Source organism: Lathamus discolor, chromosome 21, assembly GCF_037157495.1.
Source record: "Lathamus discolor isolate bLatDis1 chromosome 21, bLatDis1.hap1, whole genome shotgun sequence".
Taxonomy (NCBI): Eukaryota; Metazoa; Chordata; class Aves; order Psittaciformes; family Psittacidae; genus Lathamus; species Lathamus discolor.
The window spans coordinates 1,151,106-1,169,412 of NC_088904.1; the positions used below are offsets into that span (position 1 = coordinate 1,151,106).

An 18,307-nucleotide genomic window follows, 5' to 3' on the forward strand; every position below is an offset into this window, starting at 1 on the left:
TAAGTGGATCTGAAAAACTGACTCTGCTTCCTACACATTCTCAGTGTCTAAATGCCACTAAAATTTGAGGTGATGGAGTAACACTTGGTTTGTAGAAAAACAAACCCATTTTTGAGCATGTTCTCAAACTCCCTTACTTTAATGAGGATCAGAGAATTCTGTGGCTGACCTTGTTTTTGAGGCTGGTTGCAATATTTCAGATAGTCTTCACCCCCTTTGGGTGTGGGCCTGTCAGGAGCTCGTCTGTCAACAAAAAGGGGAACTGCAGTCTGAACACTGCCATTTTAACACTTACGTTGTCTTGGGCACACCTCATATTCCTTGATGTCAGAGCCTTATGCCAGCATCAGACCTTCAGCCTCAGATTTATAAATCCTATGGATTATTGTAAGTCTCTTTACTGCTGCTGAAACTTACTTGCTGTCTCCTTTCATGTGAGATGCTGCTCATCTCGCTGACAATTGCTAGGGGATGATGATTGTAGTGGTGGTGTCTTTGGCTTGATGATCATGCTCAAAATCTACCATGATTTCTTGTTCTTCTGGACTTGAACTGGCTGGTGTCTGTGCTGGAGAGGAAATGGACAAACAGCTGCGTGGAGGACGGTCTCCATTAGTACCAGAAGCTCAGAGGGGTTGGGAAGGCATGAGACTAACTTAAGCCTTCATTTCTAGATTAACTAAGGAGCTGTTCAATTGAACGTTGATGGTAACGTGCAGTCTGATTATTTCAGGCTGCCTTATTCTTTGACCCATCTCTTCCAGTGATCGTTGGAGATCTTGTTTCTGTAGTCAATGCAAGTTTTTTGGGCTGGGCTCTCCGGCCCTTCTGCAGGAATCAGATGCTCTACGTTGGGCGTGAGTTGGGACTTAGGACTTTGCTTTGAAGGGAACTTAATGCATCCCAGAATTTTGTAAAACAACTGTAAATTGCGTTTTTTAGAATGACCACTTTTGGCTGCCACCCTTCCCACATGGCACCTGCTTTCTGAAACACTTCCTGATTTCCATGTTTGTATGAAAACCAAACCTGTTGTTTATTACAGTATGTATGTTTTTACTCTGTTGTACAGGACCCTGAGCACTGCATAAATAAACTTCTTTACGAAAAGAGAATTTTACCAACTGAGTTTCGGTCCCGTTCATCACTCGTGCATGCAAGTTCTTGTGGGGGAAATAGGCTATTTATAGGAATAGAAAGGAGAGACAGGAACCTGGGGGAGGCTCTCTTGTCCTTGGAAATATGTTCACTTTTCATTATAAATTTGGAAGTAGAAAGCTCTTCTCTGTATAGTTTGATACAAGTTCCTTTATTACCTGGTGGTATCTGAACTTGAAAATCTATTTCTCATCTCTCTGTCTAGGTCAGATTTGCTTTAGCTGGGGGGAGGGAGGAGGAATAAAGTTTTTGTTACATTGCAGGGAAAATAGACATTTTGATCAATGACAGAGAAATCATGCTGAAGAGCTTAATGAATTGCTCCTTCCACAGAGGTGAAAAAGAGACAGAGTTCTCTGACTGGTTCGGTTACCAGAAGTTGTCCTCTTTGCTCCCTTCCTTTTGCTCCCTCATGGATGGTAATCTCAGGTGAAGTAACAGTTGTTGAAGGTTCAGGAAGTGCTTCCCTCGACATGTTTCACTAGGTTCAGATTCGAATGTGAAATGTGCTATTAAAGAAAGAGGAAGTAATGATCACTTATGTGTTGATCAATTAAAAGGATTCACTACAATTAATCCTATAAATTGGAAACTTTGTACATAAAAGAAATGCAACATTTGAGTGCTGCTTTGTGCAAGGTGTGTGTCAGAAGCCACATTAAGACTCTGTCAGGCATCATCTCGTATACTTCTCAGTGGAGCTTAAGAGCTAATACTAACGTTTTAAGTTGAGGACTTAAATGTCCAAAATATATCTGAGGTTCCAAAAGCAACTCAAGAAGCCTCCCTGCTTTTTCAAGCATCTGTTTTTCCCAGTGGACAGCTCTACTGCTACTGTCAAGGACCTGCAATGGCTGAGGAGACATAAAACACACACTATAGAGACTTCTGACAAAAAAGTAAGATCAATCTTGTGTTAGAAATGCAAAGCAAATATTACCTAAGGAAATCTGGAGCCCGTATTATCATATGCTGGAAGTCTTCCAGAGACAGCTTGCCATCGTTGTCCACGTCAGCTTCGTAGATCACCTTTTCACATACAAGGCTCACTTCTTCTGGGGTAAGTTCATTTCGGGTTAATTTGTTGACTGTTTTCTCCAGATCAGATTTGCATATGTAGTCATCGTTGTTAAAATCTGGCAAAGGAAACAAAAGGAACTCAAAGTGACAAAACTCAGCCCTTTGACATGGTCGACTGCCAAGACCTCACAGGAAAGGCTTGGTTCCCAGGGCATGGTGTATTTATGAGGAGAAATTTCAAATCAGAAATTCTTACCTGTGCTTGCTTGTATAAAAATGAAATACGAAAGAAAAATTCCTGGAATAATTCCCCCTGTCACACTTAAGGGGAACAGTTGTGAATAGTTTAATGGCTAAACATAGCCTAGCCATCATTAAATTGTTCTAGTAAAGCACTACTACTGAACTAAAAGCAAGAACTAGTAAGTCAAAGGAAGAGAACGGGCTGTGCAGTTTTGGTGGGGCTTTATTTCTGTGAGACCTTGGCTGAATCGTGCGCGGTTTAAATAGTGAGAAAAAGCTGTTGGTTGGTTGATGTGTGTTTTGGCTTTAGCTGATCATAAGGAAAGTAACTGTGAAAAGGAAAACAATCTTTAAATTTGTCCTTGGAGCAAGATGCTGGAAGTGTGCTCCCCACACGAAAACCACGCAACAGATTATTTATGGGCAGCCAGACCTCTTGTGCTGCGCTTTTCCAAGCAGTCCCTCAGACACAAGTATTTCTTACGTGTTTATCAGCTCTTGAAAACTGCAGATAATTTCAGGTTGTAAATTTTAGAGTAAACCCTAACCCCAAATAAAGAAGAGACAAAAGGGTAAAGAAGACCAGAAGTTTTTAGGAGAGGGAAGAGACATTCAAATGCAGTGAAATGAAAGGCTGTATTAAAACATGTCTAACTAGCATCGTTATGGTGACAAAATGAATTACTTTGCATCCCTACACGAAGCTGCAGGATTTCCCCAAAGGTGACTTTTTAATGCATGTCTCACTCACCATAAATTTTAAAAGCATAATAAGCTTTCAAGTCTCTGGGAGCCATTTCACTCAGCACTGAAAACATGTCCAAAAAATCATCTAAAGTCATGTTGCCATCTCCACCCTCTGAGAAAACCTCTGCTATCCGCTGGCGGAACGGGTTGTCCTGGGAAACAGAACACAGGAGCAGGGGAAGGTCATCTTTACCAGCATTTATTTCACTGCAGATAAGACAATTGGAGCGAGATTATTTTTGCTGTAACCTCTTTTTGGCAAGTGCTCTCTTTTCTGCTGTTCTGTTCTTGTCTAAAGTATCAGAGGTAGACACAGCTGCAGCCCTCTTTAACCTTTATGTAATTTCAGAGTGGTTTGGGGAATCACTAGAAGCTTCCAGAAAGCCTTTTGACTTCAATAGCCAAAATTTCTTTGTATTTCAGCCTCCCAGCAATTAGTAGCGGATAAATTATTAAAACAGGGTTAGATTAAACCGAAATGTGTCACTCGATTCCAGTTGTGTACCTTTAGCTCTGGCATGCTGCCAATGAGTTCATAGGGAAGTGTCACGTCTGGTTTATGTGTGTAGTCGAGTGGAACTAGCTGTGGGGCTAGATCTCGGTATCTGTAAAACAGTCTGCAACAGAAAGAAAGATTTGTTTAGGGAACAAGTTCTGGAGATCTCCAAGAGCAATGTGTCTTTTCCAGAACTGCCTTTTCCATCTCACTCCTCACACTTCGCATGCTTTACCAGATCAGTATCAGTCACTAAATAACATTTAGTATGCTCTGTAGTTGTTGGTGGATGGGAGTATTAAAAAGAACAACATCTTTAAGTGGTGAAAAATGCAAAGCCTTTCATGTTCACGGAACAAGCAGGTGAAAATGCTTGCCCAGGTCAGGCACCGCTAGATAGTGTGTATCTGAAACCAGAATTTTACAGTTTCAGGTGTATTTCTGCTTTATGACTGGGAGTAGTTAGGTGTCTGTGTTTATGAGAGCAAGGCACAAGACCTTCCACATGCAGGTCCACCTAATCAGTTTCCAAACAGAGAAATGCTTGTGGCAAGGCAAAAGGGATTTGTTTTCCGAGTCCACAGTGAATGTGACCAAAAATAATGGGCTTAAACTGGAGCATGAAAGATTCAGTTTAAATAGCAGAATAAAACCCTGAACGCCTAAAGCCATGGGCAGGAAGAGATATCTGGAACTAACTTTAGCAGGATTCTATCCACCCTGAGTATCTTCCTGTTTTTCATGGAACTCAGGGTCAAAAGACAGAAAATGTGTGTAAGGATTTTAATTTATCCAACACTTCCAGGATGCTAGTTCCTTTAGTTCTCGTGCTAGAGTAAGGAGTAAGCTGCTGGTAACAGCCATTACCAACAAAACAATAGGGCAGAGCCTTAAAAGGGATCCTTATCAATAATAAATGTCTTATGACACAGTTATGGCTCTGGCATCTATTTACGGTGTGGAAAGATGACAGGTTTAGATTTCTATTACAGAACCATTCATATTTTATCCTGTCTAGAATTCATACACAGATGTGCAGGTTCTTAAGAGGGACATGCTCTGGACAAGGTTGTTACCTTCAGCTGAATTAGCAAAAACAGTGGTGATATCTTGAGAGATGCGGACACTGAACACTTCCCTTTCTGCTGGCACACCAAATGGTTAGGAATGGCAAATGCAGCTTCAATAGTGTGGGTGTTACTACCTGAGTAAGGATTTTAATGAAAGGAGAACCAGTTCAGGTTTTCAGTGAAGATTCCAAATCTTACATGACCAGAATACCGAGCCTGTCTTTATCAGATCCTTTGGCAGGAGGTTAAATGGAGTGCTTGATGGGGTAACTGAAGGCTTTGGGAAAAATGCGTCTTAGATCAGCATAATTATTTATAAGAAGACATGAAGAAAATTTGACACGATCATTAAGGTTTTCATAAACCAGGTGAAGTATTCTATAGAATAACAGTACACTTGGAAGCATCTGTCATAAAACAAGGTGAAAGGAATGTGGATGTCCCTGGAAAAGGAGGCACTGATATAACCTTTTACATCTATCTCTGTTAACTATAGAGAGACTGGTACCTTAATGCAAAATTTAGGATTCTGGCTCAGTTTGTGATGGATACCAGAGGGTTTGTACACAAAAAGGCAACAAAAATGCTCTGGCTTCCCAAAGGTATCACTCTGAATTTGTGTAAACCCATTTTCAAATTATTTCTAAATACCTCACCCTATACACAACTCGTCTTTATAGCAATCTCTGTCTTTTACCCACAAAATGCATATAGAAAACTCACCTCAGTATTTCTTTCCTTGTAAAGAATGTGCAGTCCTGTGAAATAAGAAAAGATATAACATGTAATGCCAGTATTTAGCATGCACTGACCCAAAGCTTTTCCCATATAGCAGCTTAAATGTGGCCAAACATTAAAGCTCTTTGGTTTTGGCACATAATTAGGAGTATTTTATAACTCTTCTTCTAGATGTAAGACTCAAACTATGTTAGTAAAATCTTTGCTGTAGTTTAGTACTCCTAATTCGTAGTTTTTAAGAGAGATTGTTTTAAAAAACAATTATTTGCCATTATTCGATGTTCTTTCCAAATGGCTATTTAGTTTGTTTTATACCTGATATGCATCCAGTTGCTCTTGAGTGAAAACAGTTTGCTTGTTGCCCATCTCTAGCTCTGAATGCTAATTCTAGTCCCATCATTCTTTCCTCAGGGGCACCTTTATAGGCGGGCTGGATATTCAGTTATTAAAAGCTGCAACAATGAGGTTCAGGTATAGCAGAGGATCAAGTAACCAGCTTCCCTATTCCACGGGCTGTAAAGTATCATAATAGGAGCATTTCATCAAATCTTTAGTCTCAAGGCTCTTATCCAGCATCACTCACCTGTCTCCGGTGTGCACAGTGGAGACTCATGTTACAGTATTTACCCAAACAAGTAATAGCAGCTGGTTTGTGTCTTTGAAGCAGCAGGAAGACTTCATGGGGCACGTTTTTTCACTCCTTCACCTATGGTAAACTAACTGGAAAGCATCAGTGGTGTCTGTCTGCTTTAAGAATTAACACCAAATATGAGGAATACCTAACAGTGATGGTAACCCCTCATCCTTTCCTTCTCACTGTTCCCTGTAATACACATTATACACTAATATAGAGTAGTTTGTGCTGGAGGTAGTAGCTGTAAAGTCCAGTCCCTTTATTCTGCATTATCTGCTGATATACATTACCACCAGTTAATGATTATTAGCATGACATGCATACGTATATAGTGCATATACATGTACACAGAGTTCATACATGTGAACAGACATATGATGTTACAGGCTGTATGGAATATGAAAAACAAGGGGCGGAGGAAGAGGAGGCTTCATATCCACAGCCATTATCTATCGATCACCTTCATTTCTTGGGCATTGCTACTGCGCCCGGTGTCCTGCTCCCCTCAGTGAAGGGAGGCTGGCCTCACGCATCAGTGTGCCTTCGGATAGAGTCATGGAACGGGTTGTGTTGGAAAGGACCTTAAAGCTCCTCCAGCTCCAACCCCTGCCATGGGCAGGGACCCCTTCCACTGGAGCAGCTTGCTCCGAGCCCCTGTGTCCAACCTGGCCTTGAGCACTGCCAAGGATGGGGCAGCCACAGCTTCTCTGGGCACCCTGTGCCAGCGCCTCAGCACCCTCACAGGGAAGAGCTTCTGCCTTAGATCTCACCTAAATCTGCCCTGTTTCAGTCTGACCCCATCACCCCTTGTCCTATCGCTATAGTCCCTGATGCAGAGCCCCTCTCCAGCATCCTTGTAGCCCCCTTCAGACACTGGAAGCTGCTCCGAGGTCTCCCCGCAGCTTCTCTTCTCCAGGCTGCACAGCCCCAATAAAACCCATCAAAACCCACTGGGAACGGCGCTGTGCGGAGGGGCACACAGTGTGTGGGGCCCGGTTCATCCCGGTTCATCCCGGTTCATCCCGGTTCATCCCGGAGCTCCGCTCTCTCCCCTCAGGGCGACCGCAGCCCTTCCCTCACGGCTGGAGGGGGGGGGGGGGGGACGGGACGGGACGCGCAGTTGCCGTGGTAACGACGCCGCCCGCCAGGGGGCGCCGTGGCGCGGCGGAAGAGCCATGGCGGACTACGAGGCGGTGCAGCGAGGGCCGCTGCGGCTGAAGGGCAGCGGAGCGGGGCTGGGGGCCGGCAAACGGTGAGGAACGGGGGGGGGGGAAACAGGGCGGGGGCCACCGGGTGGGCAGCCGAGGTTGTGCCCTGAGCGCCCTCCGCCCGCAGGAAGAAGAAGAAGGCAAAGGACAAGGCCCACATCCTGGAGCAGATCGTGAGCAGCAAGAAGCAGGAGGAGGAGAAGAAGCGCGGCCTGGACAAGCGCACCCCGGCGCAGGTGGCCTACGAGAAGATGCAGGAGAAGCGGGTAAAAACGGCTTTAAAACCCCCAGCTGGAGCCCTCAGAGGCCTCCCTGAGGGGCTGCGGGTAACTGGGCTCTCTTGTGTCTACAGCAAATGGAGAGGATCCTGAAGAAAGCGTCCAAAACCCATAAGCAGAGAGTGGAGGTGAGCCGAGTTACCCTGGGTCGCGCAGGCTGCTGTGGCGTTGGGCTGGGGGGGGCTGTTTTGCCTCCATGGAACAGGGAAGCGGGGCCTTGTGGTGATGCCAGCACCGAACATTAAACATCCTCTTCCTCTTTCTCTCCCCTTAGGACTTCAACAGGCACTTGGATACTCTGACTGAGCACTACGACATTCCCAAAGTCAGCTGGACAAAGTGAACGGGCAGCTTTTCAAGGCTTTGGACCAGGGGGTGTGTTTTGTGGGTGTTAAACGGGGTTGCCGTGTAAATGTGTGTAATCTCCACGCTGTTTTATCTATCTCCCAAATGTTGATGGATTTGTACTTTTTATTTCATTGGTTTGGGTTTTGAAACCGAATGTTTAACAAAACCCTTCTTTTCTGACAAGCTCTGATTTATGAAGGTGCAGAGGGGTTTGGGGGTTTTTAGTGCTTACAGCAACATTAAGGCCACAATCGATTGCTGTTAGCCAGCTGCAGAGGGTTCCTTTATTTATTTGATATGGTTCTTTTGGGACATCCAGAGCCTGGCAGCCCCTCATAGCATAAGTTTCTCTTGCAGGAGAGAGGAATTGTTTCATTTAGAGTTGGAGGGTCTGCTGTAATGTGTAACTTCAATGTCACTATTAAAATGCCGCTTTCACCCTTTTATTGGTGCTGATTTACCTATAAATGGGGGGAAGAGTTTGCGCGTGGAGTTTCTGTAGTGCCCTTCCTGTCTTTCTAACTCGTACTGCCTTGGAGAGATGACATATCCCATGTACCTCAATTAAAACCCCAACATGCCTGTTAAACCCGAATATTGTTCTTGAATGTGAACACCATCCCTCTGCTCTTGCTGCCTGGAGCCCCACCTCAGCCCGGACAAACTTTCCCCTCTTATCCCGGTGCTGCTTTCCCCACCATGGGTCGGTGAAAAAGACCCCGGGACTATTTAGCACCGCACTCTGCCGGTCAACGTGTTCTTCCGCCGTGCCCCGCGCATGCCCCTCCTCGCTGCAGCCGGCTCTCGTTGCGCCGGTTCGTCCCGGAAGCGGAAGTGGGTGCGTGTGCGGCCGGGCGACACGGCGGGCCGTGCTGGCGGCGGGGCGGCGATGTCGGCCAGCGCCGTCTACGTGCTGGACCTGAAGGGGAAGGTGAGGCCCGGCCGCGGCTCCGCGGGGCTGGGGGCGGAGGAGCAGCGTCCCTCGGCCCGGCGGGGGTGCTGAGGGGCCCGGAGCGTGCCCCGGCCTCGCTGGGGGCTGCGGGAGCCGCGCTCCCCTCTCCGGCACCTCCTTGCTGCCAGCCCAGCTTCTTGAAGCAGCGTGGGCCTCGGCCGTAGCGGGAGAGTCGTGGCCTGTGGCTCCGCTCCAGGTGCTGAGGGAAGCGGCTGCGGAGAGCTGGGGAGCGACCTTGGGCACCCCGGGGGTAATTAATCTTTGCACTAATTGGAGGTAGTTTGTCTCAGAGGAGCTGGCTTGTTTTCCCGTCTTAAAAGCGTCTTTAGGGCTCATGCAGCGATAGGTGAAGAACAATGAAAACATTAATATGTGACTTTGCAGTGAAAGGTTAAGGAGTCACGTTCTCGTCAGAGTTTTAGCGTTGTAGTTTGCGTTTGTGCAATGGCTGAAGTTCAAGTTACTTAATGAGGCCTTCTAAATACCTTGTGCATTGGCCTTGCATGGTAACATCATCCCGTGAGAGAGGAAAACCAGATGAGTTTGTCCCTGTCTTTATAGGTTCTTATCTGTCGGAATTACCGTGGAGATGTGGACATGTCAGAGGTGGAGCATTTTATGCCAATCCTTATGGAAAAGGAAGAAGAGGGGACGCTTTCTCCCATTCTAGCACATGGAGGAGTTCGTTTTATGTGGATTAAACACAACAACTTATATCGTATCCTTTATACTGCAGATAACTCCTGTGCGCTGAGATACAGAGGGCTGCTGCAAGGTTTTTGTTCTTTGTGTCTAAATGCAAAGCTGGACAATGGTGAAGTGACATAAGGAGGCTTTATTAAATAAAGTTGGTTTATGCTTTGCATAGTGTAATGTGCACCAGCAGCACAGGGTGCAGAAAAGGGTTTATATGAATTCTACTCTTTCCCAAAAGTTTATCTTCATTTCTTTCCTAAAGGCATTTATTAAACTTTTGTTTTGAGTGGTGACTTCAAATGCATTTTCCTGAGCATCTTTTATCAGTTGTTGCAACCTCTAAGAAAAATGCTTGTGTGTCACTGGTGTTTTCATTTTTATATAAAGTAGTTCAGGTGAGTATGAAATCTCCAAAGTCGCCTCTGGCTTCTTTTCAGTTCAGTCTAAATCTAAGCTAAATATAAATACGTAGAGCTTTCCCATAGATAAAGAACTCTATGGTAATAGCATTTTTTACTTTATTTTTGATTATTTTGTAGAACTATTTTCCTGTAGTGATGGAATTGATATTTTGTAGCTGAGCAGGCAAAGGATGTGACGGTAGTTGTGCAAGGCGTGAGAACATGGAGGAGAATGGTGAACTTGGTGCATGAGTAGTGGCGTATTGTGTAGTTCCTACGGTTGGTTCATCTGTACCTGGTGTGAAAAAGATTTTCTCCAAAATAATAATTTTTTCGCAGTAGTTAGAGTTGCTTTTAGGATTCTCTTAACTCTTTTAACGGAGGTGGATTTCCTGAAGCTAAATCTGCCGAATAGAATGCTGTTTGTGAATGATGGCGTTTGGTTTGGGGCTTTTTAAGACTTGTCATTTTAGATACAAGAATACATTCTGAATGTGCTGTACTTCCCTCAGTTAACATCCTCCTCCCTCCTGTCATTTTGTTTCAGGTTTTTTCTGAATATTTCAAGGAGTTGGAAGAAGAGAGCATTAGGGACAATTTTGTTATTATTTATGAGTTGTTAGATGAGCTTATGGATTTTGGTTACCCACAAACCACTGATAGTAAAATTTTACAAGAGTAAGTATCATTCTGTGTCACTTACAGTGACAGACTTCTTGGAGAGTTTTGAGCATCCTTCTATTTGCAAACAAATGCTTTGCTTTGATCTAGTTAGCAAAAGAATTAATGTTCCTTTTTTTCATGCCAATTATGTGTGAAGGTACATCACTCAGGAAGGCCACAAACTTGAAACTGGAGCTCCACGTCCACCTGCAACTGTTACCAATGCTGTATCATGGAGATCAGAAGGGATAAAATACAGGAAAAATGAGGTGTTCCTGGATGTTATAGAGTCTGTTAACCTTTTGGTGGGTACCTTTTATTGTAACTTTGAATGAAAATCGTAATGGAAAGTGGTGAAAGTGCCTTACTGTCTGAAAACCTACAAGTCGCAATAAAAAGTCACGTTGAATGTCGCTAGTGGCCTCTGCTGCTCAAAAACAACGTCAGTTATTAAGACCCAAGTACCCATAAGGACATCCAGTAGACAAACAATGCTTTACTTGTATGCATTATAGAATCATAGAATGGTTTGGGTTGGAAAGGACCTTAAGATCATCTGGTTCTAACCCCCCTGCCATGGGCAGGGTCTCCTCACTCTAGACCATGTCACTTAAGGCTCTGTCCAACCTGGCCTTGAACACTGCCAGGGATGGAGCATTCACCACTTCTCTGGGCAACCTGTGCCAGTGTCTCTCCCCCCTCACAGTAAAGAATTTCTTCCTTATGTCTAACCTGAATTGCTGATTTCTGATTTGTCCTTCCCTCCTCTGTCTGTGCCCATCACGTCCCTGATCTAATCTGCTGGATTAATTTCTCAGGAGAAAGACATCCTAGAAGACTTGGGACATGGGGATGGGGTGGGAGTGCTTGATGTCATAATGTATCCCACCACAGCAGTCTTGTCTTTGTTTTATTTCAGGTCAGTGCCAATGGAAATGTATTACGGAGTGAGATAGTTGGATCCATTAAAATGCGAGTCTTCCTCTCGGGAATGCCAGAGCTGCGCCTGGGTTTAAATGACAAAGTTCTCTTTGATAATACAGGCCGTGAGTATTTTAGTGAAACCTCAGTAATCATGAAAGATGCTGTCTGAAGTCAGCTGAAGTTCAGCTGAAAGGATTTAGTCAAAGATGATAGAAATACGCCCTTTTTCAGTGTGGAAAACCGCATTGGGTCTTGTGTGACACTATCAGGCAAAGATGGAATACCGTGGTAATGTGTGGTAACCACTTAGGTTTCCTCACCCCATTTTTCATTGGGACTTCTGTAGTCCTAAAAAGCTCTAGCAAGCTAACAAACATACTGGTTAAAAGGGAGGAATGTCAGCAGGCAACAGCTCTGCTGTGTGGCTGGCAATGATGAGACTTTGAACATCAGTTGTGCGGCACCTTGAAATACGTATTTATACCTAGGTGGCAAAAGTAAATCAGTAGAACTGGAAGATGTGAAGTTTCACCAGTGCGTTCGTCTCTCTCGCTTTGAGAACGACAGGACAATTTCTTTCATTCCGCCTGATGGAGAGTTTGAGCTCATGTCATATCGCCTCAATACCCACGTGAGTCTGGATGTTTGCTTTTTCCATGATAACAGTTCACATTGTAGGCAGCACTGCCAATAGCTTTCCCATAATTATTTGTTTTCCTTAAAATCTGGGCAGCACGGTAGTTTTCAAATCAACTGTTAATGAAGCTTTGTGCTTCTCTCTTTGGAGGAAGAATGAGTTTGGACTTGTCAATAAGCCTCTGTATTTTCAACTACTGTTGAAACTCTTCTGAAGTACCATTCCTGTGGTAACTTTTTAAGCTAACTGCGTGATGAAATGTCAGTGTAGCAATTGACCAGTGTCCTTGGGTCAGCTGGAGCAGTCATTTTTCTCCTTTCGACTTTAGTCTGAGAACAATGCTGATAACACACTGCTGGTTTTGTCCTCAGACTAAAGTCAAGAATTTGGTCCTTGGTCCGTGGCATATCAATGCTTGCTCATTTGTATAATTATATTTTTAATAAAGCCCCAACTTGGTTATCATTACAAGTACCGCAGACTTTGTTTTCTGTGGGGTACACGTGTTGAGTGTAGCTTTATGGGGAAGCAACATTGGAATGACAATGTCAAAGGAAAACTACAGCTGTTAAATGTGCTTCTTCCCCCATTAGGTAAAACCACTGATCTGGATTGAGTCTGTGATTGAAAAACATTCCCACAGCCGCATCGAGTACATGATCAAGGTCAGCAATTCTAATCATGGCTAATTTCAGTCTTTCATTTGTTCTCAAAGCTTGACCAGCAGTTTGGGCATTTCTGACTTCATTAGTAAGCGCGTGCTACAGTTCTGTTCCTTGCTATGTAGGTTGGGACAGGGGGAATTGTGTGTCTCAGCACTCACTAGCATAATGGAAATATTTAGAGGGTTGCCTTTCTGATACAGTTTTTAAATCTCTTTAGGCAAAAAGTCAATTTAAACGTAGATCAACTGCCAACAACGTGGAGATTCACATTCCAGTTCCGAACGATGCGGACTCGCCAAAGTTTAAAACCACTGTTGGAAGTGTCAAATGGGTTCCAGAGAACAGTGAAATTGTGTGGTCCATTAAGTCTTTTCCAGTAAGTGTTATTTTTAGTCTTGTTGCCTGATAGTGTAATAATTAATATTTTATGCATGTTCAGACTCTGCCTATTAGAAGCAGATTCTAATAACTAATAGTATCTAATAGTACTGGCTTCTTCCTCTTTTCCCTTGGCTGAAGGGTTGGAACTTGCTCATAGATGTTTAAGATACTGCTGTTTATATTAGTTTAACTGGGATATTTTTTTCAGAACAAGGTTAGAGAGCAGATTTTTGAGCCAGGTCTGTGGATGGTGTAATCCCTTGGCCTAGGTTTTAGCAGCAGCTGTTTCAGTTTGTCAGACTGTGCTTCTTGGGTGGTTCCATGAGCATGAGCTCTTCCAAATGCTAGTGGAGTGGTGGTACAGCTGTCTGTCACTGTTTAGTCAGAAAGGGCAGCAGCATTGTTTTCATTTGAGTATGAGGCTGGAAGAAAATGAATTATGCCTCAGGCTGGTGCTTGATTTTATCTGAATCTTAAAAAAAGCCAAAACATTTTTTTAAATAAAAACAAGTGCTCACTTTTAAGTCCTAGAGAAGAGCTGAAGGGATGGTGGAGCTCAGTGATTTGACATGAAGAATATACAACTTGTATTGTTGCAAGTGTGTTGTATTTTTTGTTTCAAGAAAAAAATCTGTCCTTTTTGGCTAGGGTGGAAAAGAATACCTGATGAGAGCTCACTTTGGACTTCCAAGTGTCGAAGCTGAAGATAAGGAAGGAAAACCTCCCATAAGTGTAAAGTTTGAGATTCCATATTTCACCACTTCAGGAATCCAGGTTAGTAGCTGAAAATAGAAATACTGATGAGTATTTTTAGGCTCTTCATGCACAAGTTTTTCTCATCTCAGTGATTCCTGTTCAACATTCTCCATAATCCATATTTTTGACCCACCCAACAAATCTTATTTTTATCTTGTTTCCTGAATGCTGCTTGGCTTCCATTGGAGACTTTTATTTCTTTAACATCCCGTTCTTTCTAGGTTCGCTACTTAAAGATAATTGAGAAGAGTGGCTATCAGGCTCTCCCATGGGTTCGTTATATTACCCAGAATGGAGGTAAGTAGAATCATAGAATCACAGAATGGTTTGGGTTGGAAAGGACCTTAAAATCACACTGTTCCAACCCCCCTGCCATGGGCAGGGACACCTCATCCTAGATCATGTCACCCAAGGCTCTGTCCAGCCTGGCCTTGAACACTGCCAGGGGTGGAGCATCTACCACCTGCTTGGCTAAAACTCCTCGCCACCCTCACAGTAAAGAGCTCCTTCCTTATCTCTAACCTGAACTTCCCCTGTTGCTGTTTGAACCCATCACCCTTTGTCCTATCACTACAGTCCCTGATGAAGAGTCCCTCTCCAGCATCTTTGTTAGTCCCCTTCAGACACTGGAAGCTGCTCTGAGGTCTCCACGCAGCTTCTCTTCTCCAGGCTGAACAGCCCCAATGTTCTCAGCCTGTCTTCATACGAGAGGTGCTCCAGGCCCTGATCATCCTCATGTCCTCCTGTGGACTTGCTCCAACAGCTCCATGTCCTTCCTATGTTGAGGACACGAGAAGGCAATACACTGTAGGCATCTCCAACTTGCATATTTTGTTTCCCTAGCATAAACCTCCAAATAGAAACGCACAATGCAGTTTGCTCATGTTCCCAAGTATTAAACTATATGGCTTAGACACAGATTAAGGTTTGCTGCTTTTTCCAGTCACCTTTATTGGTGTCTTAATGAAAGACCCAATGGAATAGTTCAGTATATTGTAATTAAACTGAGATTTGGTGAGATTTTTGGAATATAAATTTATAAAGAAATCGCTCACACTTACTATTCTGCTAGCTTCAAGATGTGTAAGACACTGTTAGCCAGTAAAAGTGGTAGTGGTAGGGGGGTGTTGTGTTTTTTTATGCCTGCAATTACCTTCATCACTTTAGAGCTCATTATCATGGCCATTCTATCAAAGTTATGGTTTTATTTCCCATCTCTTCATCCCCATTTGCTCATCTGCTGTGCTGAAATGATTTACTAAACCACTTTTGGCTTTTTTCCTCTTTACAGACTACCAGCTTCGAACACAGTAAAACCCCTCACAAGCGCCACAGATGACAGAACTTCAGGCCTGGAATTTGTTTGCAGAAGCTTCTGTGGTACTGAGAGCTGTGAATGTTGTTGCCAAGGGTCTTGTTTCTGCAGTCTTGGATTGGCAGGACAGAGATTGGAAATTTACTGTTTTCAATAATGTGTTTGAGCATTTGAACCATTAGTATTGATTGTGTGAATATTTATTTCATTCTTAGAACATGCTGATCTTGCTGCTAAATGCTAATTCTGAGTAGCAGTTACCTTGAGGAGCCAGGAATACAGAACAGACCTTGAGAATGTCTTGTCAATGCCTTGTCTGTTACATCCACAAAGTTTCTAGTATTCATATTTTAGGATCTCTAAAGACATTGGCAGGGTTATGCTACAAATTAGGGAGACAATTGTGCAATTAAAATGACTGCTGAACACTTAGTTGTATTTAGCCCAAGGTATTTATTTTTTTCTGGGCATATGGGTGCCTTAACTCATTCAAAGCTCTGTTAACTTATAAAAATTAACGGAAAATGAGTTGAAACTATGTGAAATCGACACTTACTATTTGCTCTTCTTTTGCGTGGTTTCAAACCAGTTTTGTCTGACAGAGCAACTTCAAGTGAAGGGTTTGGAAATGTAAATATGGGTTTGTTAAAGACTTAAGTTAACCAAGAACAAGGGATCACAGATGTCTATGGGAACATCTCTGTAGAAGCATGATGATTGCTAGTTCGAGTTAGTCAGAATGCAGACTGAAAAGTTTCAACCCTGTGCTACCCCTAGAGCATGGAAACCCTCTGCCAATTGATGAGCTTTTGCTTTCTTTTCATTTCTGTTTGTAAAACAAGTTCCAAACTGTAATAAGTAAGCATAAAACCTTAGATTAATTATTGAAAGAAAGATCAAAACCATTTTGGAGGTGATGACATTTGATAGGAAGATGGGGTTTTTGCTATTATTTTTCCAGATGATAGTAACATACTCCAACCTCTTGTGGCAAATTGATTGTTGTTGATGAAGAGGCTGATAAAAATACAGTTGCCATTTTAATTCCAGCTTGCCTTTGTGTTAATTTAGGGTAAATATTTCCCTTTTTTGGTATAGCTTGCTAGAATTTAACTTTATTTGTCCTAAGGGAGGTGCTTTCTTTCTTAGTCTTTTCCATTTGTAAACAACTAGAATTCCAGCTTCCTGGCAGATGGATAACGGTTCAGAATGTTATACTTAAAGGTATTATGTTTTTTTACATGCCGTTTCATTTTGTATTCTGAGAAGCTAAGGTTGGCATGGGTGTACATAGTTATTTTGATTTCATTTTGGTTTTTTTTTTTTTCCAGAAAAAATGATGGTTATCAGTATTTTTCTTTGTAAACAGTTTTTAGAGTGCTTTGGTTTGAATTTAGTACTCCTGACAGATGCTAAACTTAAACCAGCAGAATCTAAATATATGTCTGCAAACGTGATGTACTACACTGTGCTCAAGGTTTCTCCACACCACTCTGGTGACAGTCCTTGACTCCCCCGCCAGATTGAGAAGACATTTCACTCATTGTCCCCACTAAATCCTTGTAGACCCTATATATAGATATACTTGGGTATACAGTATATACTGTTAGCAAAAAGACCCAATTAAATTCCCTTGCAGTGCAGCTGCTGTGACACTAGAGGAAGATCAGCCTCAAGAAAGGGCTGATCTCTGCCCGTACGGAGGCAATACCAGTTAGGCAATGGTAGGTGTGGACATGTGTATTCTGCAGTAAGGTTAGTGTATTTGTCACCCCACAAGCTCAATGTCGAAACAAATCATCCTCAAGATTTGGTTCCATCACTCATTTTCATGTGAATAATGAAGCTTATGACTGGACTGAACATTTTTATATTAAAACTGTAACTGGTGGACAAATCATTCTCTCATGACTCTGTTTTTCTTCCAAGTGTTCACTTTTATTACTTGTCTGTAAAATGTGACTCTTGATCACTGTTTGTTTTTCTGTTAAGGGTTGTATCTTGCAGACCAGGACAGTGTTTTCTCCTGTTTCTGTTTCAGTGATGGGGCATCAGCCGTGCTTGTCCAGGAAGTAATAAAGGGCAAAAACTCTGCTTTGAGTCAGTTGTACTTCAGATTGTAGCCTCTAATCTTCAAGTACCCTCAGCTGTTCTGATGCGAGGCCTGGGTGATTGGAACTGACTTCATAAAAGTATTCTTCTTCCTGATTTGTCAATCAAATACTGACGAAACCTTTGCTCACCTCTTGTTCTCTGCCTAGTCTGCCTATGTGCCATGAAACTAGTGCTCATTATCACCCTCTATTTCAGAAAGCAAAATAAACCGCTATGTCTTCATCCATTCCTTGTTGAAGTGTTGGGTTGTTTGGGCAGAAAGGCACAAACTCAGTGCTCAAACAATCCAGCATCTCTAGCTCTTATTCAAGGAGTAACTTGTTTATCCTTTGTAAGCTTTGTTCTCAGAGCAGCTGCTACATCTTTCTTCTCTTGGTGCCTTCTATTCTCTGCCTAGTATGGAAAACAGTAAGTTTGATGGTCTGCTGCTGCCTTACAGGTAAATACCTAATACAAAATACTTCTAAAAGACGATTTACACAATTCAGGTAAGCAGCGAAGCGTCTCATCTGTGTTTTCAGCTCCACATGGTTTCATAGCTGTGTTACCTGGAATTTGGAACATTGAAAGACTAAACTTGAGTGGCTCTGCAATCACTGTTCCTAAGCCTAATGTTTAAATGTTTAAATGTTTAAATGTTCTCTGCACTTGTAGTGTGATACCCTGGGGAGCAGGCTGTTTTTTAACTTGGTGAGCTTAAGTGTGTTTCCCTTCTCTATCCTAACATAGACTGCTGGCTCAGGTATTTCAACAGCAGGAAGCATTCCCCTCTCCCTTTCTTGGCATGCAAGACTAACCTCATCTACTCATGTAATTGCTAGCCGATTAGATAGCTGTCCCTCAAGGTGCGTCAGCGGCGCTC

General features: G+C 43.0%; 3 protein-coding genes across 4 annotated transcripts; 2 read left to right on the top strand and 1 right to left on the bottom strand.

Moving 5' to 3' along the window:
- Nucleotides 1-1,058: 1,058 nt before the first annotated feature.
- On the bottom strand, nt 1,059-6,684 carry CIB3 (calcium and integrin binding family member 3). Of its 2 annotated transcripts, XM_065699966.1 has the most exons (7): nt 5,788-6,684; nt 5,458-5,492; nt 3,674-3,785; nt 3,173-3,320; nt 2,099-2,294; nt 1,879-2,012; nt 1,059-1,667 (listed from the first exon to the last, which is right to left on the bottom strand). In XM_065699966.1, exons 1-6 carry the CDS (start codon nt 5,836-5,838, stop codon nt 1,895-1,897), a joined length of 660 nt encoding a protein of 219 aa, XP_065556038.1. In that variant the 5' UTR covers nt 5,839-6,684; the 3' UTR covers nt 1,059-1,667; nt 1,879-1,894. The 2 variants fall into 2 exon arrangements, with proteins under 2 accessions (XP_065556038.1, XP_065556039.1); XM_065699967.1 differs by lacking the exon at nt 1,879-2,012.
- A 567-nt stretch (nt 6,685-7,251) lies between these two features.
- On the top strand, nt 7,252-8,386 carry FAM32A (family with sequence similarity 32 member A). The gene is made up of 4 exons (XM_065699969.1): nt 7,252-7,358; nt 7,442-7,580; nt 7,667-7,720; nt 7,867-8,386. The coding sequence occupies exons 1-4, from the start codon at nt 7,282-7,284 to the stop codon at nt 7,933-7,935; spliced, it is 339 nt and encodes a 112-aa protein (XP_065556041.1). The 5' UTR covers nt 7,252-7,281; the 3' UTR covers nt 7,936-8,386.
- Nucleotides 8,387-8,735: 349 nt separating this feature from the next.
- AP1M1 (adaptor related protein complex 1 subunit mu 1) lies at nt 8,736-17,227 on the top strand. The gene is made up of 12 exons (XM_065699960.1): nt 8,736-8,871; nt 9,454-9,610; nt 9,916-9,983; nt 10,537-10,667; nt 10,810-10,957; nt 11,572-11,698; nt 12,065-12,207; nt 12,807-12,878; nt 13,096-13,254; nt 13,908-14,033; nt 14,237-14,312; nt 15,307-17,227. The coding sequence occupies exons 1-12, from the start codon at nt 8,830-8,832 to the stop codon at nt 15,327-15,329; spliced, it is 1,272 nt and encodes a 423-aa protein (XP_065556032.1). The 5' UTR covers nt 8,736-8,829; the 3' UTR covers nt 15,330-17,227.
- The last annotated feature ends 1,080 nt before the right edge of the window (nt 17,228-18,307 follow it).